The 12,620-nt window shown below is 42.0% G+C and overlaps 2 protein-coding genes across 2 annotated transcripts; both read right to left on the bottom strand.

Annotated features, from left to right (window-relative positions):
- Positions 1-447: 447 nt before the first annotated feature.
- On the bottom strand, positions 448-1,971 carry LOC124260925. The gene has a single exon (XM_046695248.1). The coding sequence runs from the start codon at positions 1,969-1,971 to the stop codon at positions 448-450; it is 1,524 nt and encodes a 507-aa protein (XP_046551204.1).
- A 136-nt stretch (positions 1,972-2,107) lies between these two features.
- On the bottom strand, positions 2,108-3,739 carry LOC124260924. The gene has a single exon (XM_046695247.1). The coding sequence runs from the start codon at positions 3,737-3,739 to the stop codon at positions 2,108-2,110; it is 1,632 nt and encodes a 543-aa protein (XP_046551203.1).
- Positions 3,740-12,620: the final 8,881 nt, after the last annotated feature.

Below are 12,620 nucleotides of genomic sequence, written 5' to 3'. Positions count from 1 at the left end.
AACCTGTCTGGTTAACAGTAGTGAATACATCAGTACAACGAATGAACAATACATTTATGTGGACAATCCTTTTGTCCATATCCCCCTCCTTGATAGAACGGAGTTTATCAACACAAATAACGAACTTACCTGATTCAAAATAATATCCTAATAGCATCCACTCATATATCCAAACATTCTGCAAGTACAGCGAATAAATCCAATGTCACAAATGTCAGAATAAATCCATTGTCACAACATTTTCAGTGTCACAATAATTCCAATGTCACAATATATCTAGTGTCACAATAATCCCATGTCACAATAAATCCATCATTGCGAAAATACTTTTCCGGAATGTTACATCAAATGTTCACAGTTCAGTTCCACACATCCACGAATCTCCAAAAGTCCACGTTTTGAATGTCACAGTGTCCACAGAATCCTTTTCTTTTTTAATCCTTGAAACTAACAGTTGATGGAATCCATTTCCAGACTGCACACTTTCGTCACTGGCCTGGTCAAAACTGTTTTACCAGTCTGTATATCCACCACTCTTGTAAAACCATCCTTCCCAGGGTGAGTCTTGATAATTCGTCCCATAGGCCAGTGTCCACGTGGAGTGTTAGGCGATATCACCAGCACGATGTCATTCACGTTGATATCCTGTCGACGAGTGAGCCACTTCCTCCTTCTGTTAAGACTGGGTATCCACTCCTTCATCCACCTGCTCCAGAAGTGCCGTATAAGCTCCTGTATCCTTCTCCATCGTTTCCTTGGGTTGAAGGTCGTTGTATCCACCGATTCCGGAGCAAAGGTGCCTCCTGCCTGTCCGTGAAGAAAGTGGTTCGGCGTCAGAGGTACATCATCCTGTGGATGTACTGTCTGATAGGTCAATGGGCGGGAATTCATCAAGGCTTCTGCTCCAATGAACGCTGTCATGAGTTCTTCATCTGTTACATCAATGTTTCCCAGAATAGCGAAGATTGCGTTTTTGGCCGACTTGACCATTGTCTCAAACACACCTCCGAAGTGAGGTGCATATGGAGGGTTAAACTTCCATTTTGTTCCACGATTTGCTAATGTTCGTTTCACAGCATCACTGTCCAGACATTCAACGAGTTCTTTGAGCTCTTTCTCAGCCCCAACGAAGTTTGTTCCATTGTCACACACGATGTCCTCAGGGAGTCCTCTGCGACTGGCCATGCGATAAAATGCATTGAGAAAGGAATTCGTGTCCAGGCCATATGCGATCTCCAGATGTACAGCCCTCGACGCAAGGCACGTGAAGAGGCATAGATAGCGCTTCATTCTTGCTTTTCCTCTTCCCTGTACTGTCAGAAAAGGTCCAGCGAAGTCGAGTCCTGCTTGTGTGAAAGCACGGAGAGAAGGTTTGAGTCTCATGCTTGGAAGAGGAGCCATGATCTGGTGTGCTACTTTCGCCTTCTGCTTACGACATTGTGAACATTGTCGCTCCCAGTCTCTAATTTCCTCTCTGTCAGAAAGGATCCAAAATTTTGCAGAAAGTGCTGCTAATGTCTGATTGGTTCCTGTAATATGACGTCCTTCCTCATGGTAAGACTTCACAATTAATCTTGTGATCCAGTTTCTTCGCGGCAAGATGATCGGAAACCTTGAATCTTGAGAAAGATGCTCAGCATAAGCCAATCGTCCATCCGATCTCATCACTCCATCTTCATCCAGCTTCGGTTGTAGTCCTAACAGCTTGCTATTAGATGGTAACGGTTTTCCCTTTTCAAGGCAGGAATATTCATCAGGGAATTCTTCTCTCTGCATCTGTGCTATTATCTTGAACTGTGCTGTTTCAATTTCTTCTGCAGTCAGTTCTCCATGAATCCTTTTAAGGTTCCCTTCAACACAGTTGTTCAAGAATCTGTATACCCATGCTTGGATTCTTGTCAGTCTTCTCCAATCTGAGTATCGTGTAGCTTTGAGTCTCGACTCTTCACAGAACGAGTCGTTCGCTACCATGGTAATTATCTTGTTTACCTTCAGAGTTTTAGTTTCTGGTAAACATTTCCTTCTGTCTTCTCTTTCAGACAGATTCCTGGGCCATTCACTTTCATCTCTAGCCAGGAAAAGGGGTCCTGACCACCACATCTGATTGTCAATCAACATAAGATGCAGCTATTCCTCTAGTCAACATATCTGCTGGATTTTGGTCTGTTGGCACATACCGCCACTGACACGGATTAGTCAGTTCTTGAACTTCACTAACTCTATTTGCTACAAATGGTTTGAATGTTCGGCTATGGTTCTTTATCCACCCCAAAGCATTTGAACTGTCTGTCCAAAATGTAACTGTGTCAATCAACACGTCCAAAACCTTTGCGATTGCAATAGCTAATCTGAGTCCAGTCACAGCAGCCATTAACTCCATGCGTGGAATGCTAATAGCTTTCAGTGGTGCTACTCGTCCTTTCGCAGCAATGATTACACTGGAGATTTCATTATTCAGGTAAGTATTCACAGCATACACAATGGCACCATAGGCATTTTCAGATGCATCTACAAAGCTGTGTAGTCTAGTTTCTTTGACCTTGTTACCACAACGCAAACATCTTGGAACCTGAATGTGTATTAAATCTTCCCGTTCCATAAGCCACTGATATGCTTTCTCTTTCAGATCATTGTCTAGTTCCTCGTCCCAATCTAACCCTACTGTCCACATTTCTTGTAAGATGATCTTAGCCCTTACAGTGAAGGGTGCAAGAAATCCTAGAGGATCAAACAGTTTTGCTATTTGACGAAGGAAGATTCTTTTTGAGATTGTGTTGTTCAATGCAGGTAAGTTGGAAGTGAATGTAAAGACATCTCTTTCAGCTACCCACATGAGGCCGAGTGTCTTTGTCGAGGGTAAGTAACCACTGTCTAACTTGACTTCTGATAATCGTTCTTCAACAGGTATCTGACTGAGAACCTCGTGAGAATTTGAAAGCCACTTCCGAGGACGCATTCCAGCTCTATTCCAAAGCTCAATCAACTGTCTGTACAACTCAATGGCTGTTTTCTCATCCTCCACAGAGTCCATGCTATCATCCATATATGTAGCTTTTTTCACAGTTTCTGCAGCTAACGGAAGATCACCCTGATGTTTATTGGCATTTTCCTGACTCACAAACTGAGCTAAAAAAGGAGATGCATTCACCCCAAATACAACTCTACTGAACTCATACTCTATGGCCTGCTCATCTCGTTTCATGGATCTCCAAAGGAACCTATGATAGGGCCTATCATCTGGAGATAATTTGACTTGAAGGTACATCTCTGCTATATCGCTCATCACTGCAACTGGATTGCGTCTAAATCTCAACAAGACATCAAACAGTTCCCTCTGTAACTTTGGGCCTTGATGGATAACTTCATTCAGAGAAATACCCTTGTACTTGGCCGAAGCATCAAATACAATCCTCACTTTTGTTGTGAGACGATCTAAACGTACAACCGGAAAATGTGGCAGATACCACTTTCCAGTATGTGTCTTTTCTTCAGAAGATACTTTTCTTATATACCCTTTTTTGTGATACTGTGAGATGATATCATCATATGCTTGAGCTATTGTCTCATCCTTTGCTAATTTCTTTTCTGTGCTCTCAAGACGACTGAGAGCCATGTGATAGTTATCAGATGGTAAAGCATGTACCTCTTTCTTCCATGGTATGCCAATTTGATAGTGACCATCCTCATACACCAATGTATCTTTCACCCTATTGTGCACATTCTTGTCTTCAGGGCTCATATTTTCATTTTCTTTTGACTGAAATCGCTCAATTTCCCAAAACTTTTGCAACAACATATTCAACTCTTGGTTATCAGCATTGGAACCAGAAAAGAAAGTACTGGTAAAGTGAGACTGAATGTCAGAGCCTGTCCCTGCAATATTTCCAATACAGGTCCAGCCTAGAGGAGTTAACCTTGCTAGAGGTTCACCTGGATTTCCACCTACATCTGATTAGGAATAATGAAGATCTGCATTGTCCATGCCTATGAGGATATCTACAATTGGAGGGGAGGCAATTTTAGGAAAATCTATGTCTTTCAAATGTGGCCATAACTTACCATACTTCTTCCAGTCAACAACCTGCAAATCACCTGTAACCTTGGTTGTTGTGAAAGCAGTTATACTAACGTCAACTTCTCCATCTCTACTCTCAAGTCCAAATGCCACTGGCATAGTTTCAAACGAGGCTTTCTCATCATTCAAAACATTCACCGTCACTTTTTTGGTTTCACCTTGCAGTCCTAGCTCTGCAGCAACGTCTGCATTAATATATGACCTTGTGCTCGCGTCATCTAATAACGCATTAACTGTGACTCTGCGATTCCCATGTTTAAGTATCACTGGCACTGTTCTAAGCCCTATGAGTGAAGGTTTTGAAGCTACGTTGCATTCCATATTAGTTGCATGTGACCGTTCATGGTTTCCTTTTGAAATATTGTCTGTATTTCCCACGTTGCTTTGTTCAACGGAACCGTTTTCAGTTCTGACAGCTGAATGAACCTTGTCCCTATTCACATGCAAGAGTCTGTTGTGGTTGCTTGTGCATCCATCCATACCACACAACGTTGTTCGCCAACAGTGTTTACCACGATGATTGCTTCCGAGGCAGCGGAAGCAAAGATTTAACTCCTTTGCTTTGTTCCATCTATCTTGAACTTTTAATGTGATGAACTTTCTACAGTTCCATACATCATGAGGCTCTGTACATACTCTGCACAAGTACTTCTCACCAGCATAGTGTGTACCACGATTCTGGTTGCTATCATGCACTAGAAATGTACGAGGAGCTCGTTTGTACTCTGATTTTACTGACTTATCACAGACACCACGAATGGTCTCAGCTGCAATAGTTTGAAACTCTGCTTCTTGGAGCACCCATTCTCTGAGAGTTTCAACTGACTCCTGCCTTTGTCTATCATATACCCAACGTTGATACTCTGTAACCATGGCCTCGGTCATCTTTGTTTGCAACTTCATATAAAGTAAGCCATTTCCTAATTCTTCAACCCTGTCAGATTCGCGAAGATTAACTACAGCTACATCAAGCATGTCTGCAAATCTATCTAGGTCTTTTGCATGACCAGGTCGAATGGGTTTGAAATTGTCTATTTCTGCAAGATGTAATGCAATCTGTCGTCTCTTGCCGCCAAATTTTCTCTCAAGTCTTTCAAGAGCGACCTGATAAGCAATTGCATTATGTCCCAAATCTTTAACCACTCTAAGCGCTTCCCCTGCTAAATACTGACGCAACTGCAGTAGTTTGTATTCCGATGTTGCTGGTGAATTATCAATGCATGCAATAAATGCTGCTTTCCATCCCTGATACGATCTAACATCGCCAGCAAACACTGGAATAGTAACTCTACCCAACTGCCTCCACATGTCACGTCCTATTGCACCTTTAGCGGTTTGTTCTGGGATATTTGTGCGTGTACTGTGTTCATAGTGTGGATTGACATTTAACATGACGTTTGGTTGATCAAATTCATCTTCATTTCCTGCAGTTTCTTTGTTAACTGTGGGTCTTGTTTTACCCTGTTTAGTTGGCTTCTGTTCGCCAGGTAAACCTTGCTCTTTACTATTTCCTTGATCACGACTGAACAGCATTGACATCCCTGTTCTTAAACTAAGTGCAGAACTAGCATCTGATCTAGAGTCTAAGTACTGCTGAGCATGTGCCTGTGCACTGTCATGTTCATCTTCAAGCCTAGTTATTGCCATGCTAATGTTATTGCCATGCTAATGTTATTAACATTTGCTACATCATTGATTTTTGAATATTCTTCTGACAGTTTTATCATTATTTCCATTGCATGATCTTGCACAATGCACAATTGGTCCATTTGATTTCTAACAGCCCTACGAGTTTGAACATTCTGACCCTCGGTCATGTTGTAGAGTTTATTTCTAGCTTTCGTGAAAGCAGACTTTGCACTGGCTTTTTGCTTTTTAAGTTTTATCAAAACATCTTCAACGACTGTCCTCGACTGACTGTTTTGATCAGGGACCGGCTTAGTTTCCGTTTTTATTAAATCCGTTTCATCTGGACTTACCTGTTTAGGTTCTGACATTATTATTCTTTGTTTTCTAAAACTAACCTAACAAACTTTCTATCAGCTAACTTACCTTTCACAGACTAGAACAATTCCTGCATCCAAACTAATTCTAACTTGCAACACCATGACCCACCACCAGGCAATAACCATGTGCAACAACTAATAAACCACGAACTAACCACGAAGACACCACGATAAACCACGCTCTGCTACCATTTTGGTCAGCAGGAACTGTACTAGTTGTGATATCAAACAAAACTACTAAATCTGAATCTAATATTTGTTTTAATTTTCCTTTTATTACCTTTACAATATCTTACATTCCTAAGTTTCTATTACACTAAACCTCTGTCAAACAATCTAACACCCAAATGGTTACCACTAACGAACTATCTCAAGGCGTGCTGCCTTATCAACATCTCGAAACGAACTAACTACAATTTCCCTTCGAACTCCACACGTGGCGAAAACGCATGCTTTTTGCATGCTCGAGCTTTCCGCGAAGTAAGTTGTTGTCAGGTGTGTTTTCGCGAACTGTTCGTATGTACACAAACTGAAACCTAATAACCTGTCTGGTTAACAGTAGTGAATACATCAGTACAACGAATGAACAATACATTTATGTGGACAATCCTTTTGTCCACTTCTCGTGAAGTTTCGCTCGTCCTCCACCTACGGCCTTCATCCCAGCACTGATACGTTAAGGAAGCAACAGACTGAGCAGTCGCTAGGGCTGTGGTCGAGTTGGCGGAAATAAGAACAAGACGTTTTTTCAATTACAACATCTATTGGACGAAGAGAAAATATATAATGTTGCCTCATGATAAATATTTTAATAACGATTCCTTATGTTATGTTAGGGATGAAAACGTGTTAACTCATTAACCTCAATGTATTTTACAAAGTATAGTTAACCCTCCTGAGTCCGGACGCCTTACTATATGGTCAATTACCGCTTAAATCGTATGAAACACGGAGACGTTACTACTTACCCAGGACTCGTTAATACGGACATTTGTTATTGATAAATGTATGTTAATACATAATTATTTTCTCGTTTCATCGATACAGTCCGATAAACGAGGTTCAACATTATAATGAACTGGTCTGTCGCTCTCATAGGAGTAACGACACATACACACACTAATCAGAGCTGAATGATGGGGGACACGGGGGAAGTTGCGAGAAAATCTGCTACCAAGTAAAATGGGGATAGACCTTTCCATACAGTGTGACGTAACTTGGTATGTGGGTGAGTATCGTTTAGTTTTACGCCGGTTTTTGCAATATTCCTACAATATCACGGAGGGGGGACATCAGCACCTTGTACCCATGTGGTGAACCAAACCCGGGTATTCTGCGAGACGAGCGAATGCTTGAACCCCACCGCCCTGGGTATGTGAAGGGGTAGTGTATTATGCATGTGCAAATGCCATGTCGTGAGTTGCACATTGTCACCCGGGCCGCACTGATCTGTCCCATGCCGACACATGCCCCTCAGACACACGTCATACAGCAGAGTGTATCAATAACACACTTATCGATTCTATCGATCACTGCAATAATGGCTTACTTGTCAGGCTCACATCGAAGGAGCGCAATTTGTGTTGACTGTTGTCTGCTTTATCAAAGCCAAATATTTGGCTACAGACAGCTGTTAATTAACCAGTGTTTTTATGTCGCAGATGAAAAGCTGTAACTACTTTTCCCCATTGTATTCAGCTCTGGCTGGGTCTACTCCATAACTAGTGGTGTTGGATTCTGAAAAAGAAAATATGTATGTAGTGTATAATCACTTAACTTTTATGAAAGTATCATTTTTTCAATAAACTTTATTCAGTTACTTTACTTATACTTACGTCGCTCGCAGATTACAGATTATTTAAATGTTATTTTATTCCGAATGATAGGTGATGTGGCGCCCAGTTTGTCGTCAAGTTGCCCCATCATGGAAATACCCACTGGTATTGTTGCAATCTGTGGCTATATTGTCACTATGGCGCCTTAATAACTCGTGTGTGTCCCAGGCCTCGTTAAACCGGACACAGCTGTGATGTAGCTCATGAGTTGTGGATATATATATAGTAAGGCCTCGTTAAACCGGACACAGCTGTGATGTATAACTCTTGTGTTGAGGATATATATAGTAAGGCTTCGTTAAACCGGACACAGCTGTGATGTAACGCGTGTGTTGGGGATATATATAGTAAGGCCTCGTTAAACCGGACACAGCTGTGATGTAACTCGTGGGTTGGGGATATATATAGTAAGGCCTCGTTAAACCGGACACAGCTGTGATGTAACGCGTGTGTAGAGGATATATATAGTAAGGCCTCGTTAAACCGGACACAGCTGTGATGTATAACTCTTGTGTTGAGGATATATATAGTAAGGCCTCGTTAAACCGGACACAGCTGTGATGTAACGCGTGTGTTGGGGATATATATAGTAAGGCCTCGTTAAACCGGACACAGCTGTGATGTAACTCGTGTGTTGGGGATATATATAGTAAGGCCTCGTTAAACCGGACACAGCTGTGATGTAACGCGTGTGTTAAGGCCTCGTTAAACCGGACACAGCTGTGATGTAACGCGTGTGTTGGGGATATATATAGTAAGTCTCGTTAAACCGGACACAGCTGTGATGTAACGCGTGTGTGTGGGGATATATAGTAAGGCCGTTAAACCGACACAGCTGTGATGTAACTCGTGGGTTGGGGATATATATAGTAAGGCCTCGTTAAACCGGACACAGCTGTGATGTAACGCGTGTGTTGAGGATATATATAGTAAGGCCTCGTTAAACCGGACACAACTGTGCTGTAACTCGTGTGTTGAGGATATATATATAGTAAGGCCTCGTTAAACCGGACACAGCTGTGATGTATAACTCTTGTGGAGAGGATATATATAGTAAGGTCTCGTTAAACCGGACACAGCTGTGATGTAACGCGTGTGTTGAGGATATATATATAGTAAGGCCTCGTTAAACCGGACACAGCTGTGATGTAACGAGTGTGTTGAGGATATATAAAGTAAGGCCTCGTTAAACCGGACACAGCTGTGATGCAACTCGTGTGTTGAGGATATATAAAGTAAGGCCTCGTTAAACCGGACACAGCTGTGATGTAAAACTCGTGTGTTGAGGATATATATAGTAAGGCCTTGTTAAACCGGACACAGCTGTGATGTAAAACGCGTGTGTTGAGGATATATATAGTAAGGCCTCGTTAAACCGGACACAGCTGTGATGTATAACCATTGTGTTGAGGATAGATATAGTAAGGCCTCGTTAAACAGGATAACATTTCGCATGCTGCTTACACATAGTGAACCCCTTTTACCACGGACACCTCGTTGCTGCAAAAATTACTTGCTCATATAAAGCGAACCCTCGTTAATAACATCTAAATGCTTACATCGTGAGTATTACACGCATACATAGTGATCCCCTGTTATTCCGAACACCTTACCTCACGTGTCTCGTGATGTCATACAGAGAGAACACTCGTTACTCCACACTGTGACTTGCTAATTTCAACCATTGTCATACATTTCTCAATCAAATCTCTAGGTAAAGTATCGCCACGTCGTCAAGCACACACAACTTCTCACAGATGATCATGGCATTTCTAGAACTTTCAACGACATCATATAAATAGCAGCAAAGTACAATTGCCTTAACGATCACTGTTGTAATTTGTCACTATGAGAATGCCTCGCGGTATTCAAAACATGGAAACACGTATTGTCGCCAATTTGTTTTAAGGGTAAGTCACTTTTATTCCCGTTTGTGATATTATTTGCCAACGACATAACAATAACTAGCTGTTTGTGTAACGCGACATTTACTGCTGACAACACATAACGTGATGTTGTACCAGGGCGTGCACAAAGAGTCGCACATGACATTGTCACCAGACAGTCATCAATGTTTTGTTACTAATTATCCCGTCATCGCATCTCAATTGCAGATCGATGTTCAAGCTGTTGATCAATTATTTACAGACCGCCGCCATATAGCTGGAACATTGCTGAGTGCAGCGTAAAATTAAACTCACTCACTCACTCTATTTTGTCCCTTTGTGGTCACTAGTGAAAGAGTTTAGTTTTACGCCGCCTTTAGCAATATTCCAGCAATATTACGGCGGGTGGGGAATCGAATCCGTGTCTTTAGCGAGGCGAGCGAACGCTTTAACCGCTTTCACCACTAGGCACTTCATGGGCGGATCCAGGATTTTTTAAAGGGGTGTGTGTGTGTGTGTGTGTGTGTGTGTGTGTGTGTGTGTGTGTGTGTGTGTGTGTGTGTGTGTGTGTGTGTGTGTGTGTGTGTGTCTGTCTGTGTGTGTGTGTGTGTCTGTCTGTGTGTGTGTGTGTGAGTGAGAAAAACCCCTGAACCCCCCTTGGCTCCGCCAACGCAATTTTCTTTTTCAAAGTGGTCTTAAGTCATTTTCAAAAGGGGGGGTTCGAACCCCTGGGAACCCCCGTGAGATGAGAGACAACTGCCTGCTCCCTTTAAATGCAAATTCTTCAGTATTCTCAGGATCACTGCAGATGGCTATAAGGCTGTGGCACAGGTCTAAATATAGCACATCACTGACTCTCACTGACTCCGTAGTTACAGTGTATAGCGCTGATTCGAAGCAACATCGCTGTAAAGTTTAACAGCTTCAAACATGTTTCCATTGATGCCATTTTAATTTGTTTAAACCCTACTAGTCTTTGTTTACATTTTCAAAAGCCTTATTCATATCTATGGAACAGCAAAAAATTGATAACTCGGATTTTTCTGTTTTTAATTTTTGCACGAATGCTATTTCGTGGGCCAAACAGCTTCGTTTCTTCTAACACCATTTTGTTCCTCGGCTGTCGCTTTCACTCCACTCACTCAATATCGGTGTTACAATGTCACAATGGGGGTAGAGAGAACTCCGTTGAATGAACGTTTATGCAAATTGTGTGACAGTTATGACATTGGAGATGATTTCTACAGTTTATTCAAATGTAAATATTCAATGAACAAATGTTCGGTCCAAACTACTACTCAAGATGACATAAAAATATCCCACTGCCAAAACATATGTGTTGATTACCACATCACAGTGAAACGTTTCAGATATCCTCTCTTCACCGCCATGATAGTTATTGTTTGTAGCTCATCTGCCGATGTCTGTCTGAGAGAACTAAAGTGGCATTCTTCTGTTCTTGTACAAGTAGACCCGTGAAAATCCGGGTTAGAACTGGTCTTCAGCAACCCATGCTTGTTGCAAGAGGAGACTAACGGTATCGGGTGGTCAGGTTCACTGACTTGCTGTTGATGACTGCATTCTCTGGTCCAGACTCGATTATTTACAGACCGCTGCCATATAGCTGGAATATTGCTAACTAAAGTCACTCAAAACTCTTGTTATAACAAAGTCTGATGATATTTCAGAAGGGCCGTAGCATGTAACCTGTAGTTGTAATTGTTTATATACAAATAGAATATGTAAACCACAGATTCGACCTTTTATTTTTTTTATTCTTATAACATGAAATAATGATATGAAGACTACCAGTGTCACCCAGTACACACAGGCGCTGTGGGGTGACGCTGGTGTTTTCATTACGTCCATACCTCGGGGACAGATTGTTTGATCGCACCTGACGATGAGGTGACCTGTCTGACACTCAGGTCACCCTGTAGTTTCATGTTTCATGTGATATGTATGGATTGGGAATGTGCGTGTGAATAGACATGTCAGATCACAGTGACATAAACAGTGCGCAAATGTAGACGTTTATTAAGTCAGATTATTCTAGAATAAAATGTATTTACATGTATATCAATATTATGAATAATAGTAATAATTAATATGTATATCGACATTCCTTAAATATTTATAGCTGTCACATTAGTTTAGAACACGTAAACTGGACACGTTGGGAGGCTACGTCCATTTGGGAGGTGATCAGACTGACAGTGGACCACCAACATACAGGACACGTCTCACCTCACGACCTCGACATTGAACGACCCATCATTCTGTGTCCAATATCCACTATATATGTGCGCGCGCGCGCGTGTGTGTGTGCACATTTGTGTGCAACAGTGTACCAACTGTTATAATGTATCTGACCATTCACTGATTCAGTATGGGGCAGAGCTGTGCTATATTTAGACGTATATCTCGAGGCTTCAATCCTGTTCTGACCCACTCAATGTAACAGAATGATTTGGAAAGATCTACAAGAATCATCTGCCAAGGGAGGTACATGAGTTGGAGGCTACTACTGCCTCTCATCTCACATTGCATCTCAAGTTACCAGAAGCCCAGCATTGCGTGTGATAACCATATACCCTGGCTGGGCCTATAGTGATGACCATATACCCTGGCTGGGCGGGCCTATAGTGATGACCATATACCCTGGTTGGGCCTATAGTGATGACCATATACCCTGGCTGGGCCTATAGTGATGACCATATACCCTGGCTGGGCGGGCCTATAGTGATGACCATATACCCTGGCTGGGCGGGCCTATAGTGATGACCATATACCCTGGCTGGGCGGGCCTATAGTGATG

The sequence above is a fragment of the Haliotis rubra genome, unplaced genomic scaffold (genome assembly GCF_003918875.1).
Source record: "Haliotis rubra isolate DU_JTF1 unplaced genomic scaffold, ASM391887v1 Scf781, whole genome shotgun sequence".
Lineage (NCBI taxonomy): Eukaryota > Metazoa > Mollusca > Gastropoda > Lepetellida > Haliotidae > Haliotis > Haliotis rubra.
The sequence above is the reverse complement of the archived record's forward strand: the minus strand, read 5'-3'. Positions and strand labels throughout refer to the sequence as shown.

Bases quoted from the DNA above. Each gene is read 5' to 3' on its own strand.
- LOC124260925 (XM_046695248.1), bottom strand. From the start codon at position 1,971: ATGGTAGCGAACGACTCGTTCTGTGAAGAGTCGAGACTCAAAGCTACA.
- LOC124260924 (XM_046695247.1), bottom strand. From the start codon at position 3,739: ATGAGCCCTGAAGACAAGAATGTGCACAATAGGGTGAAAGATACATTG.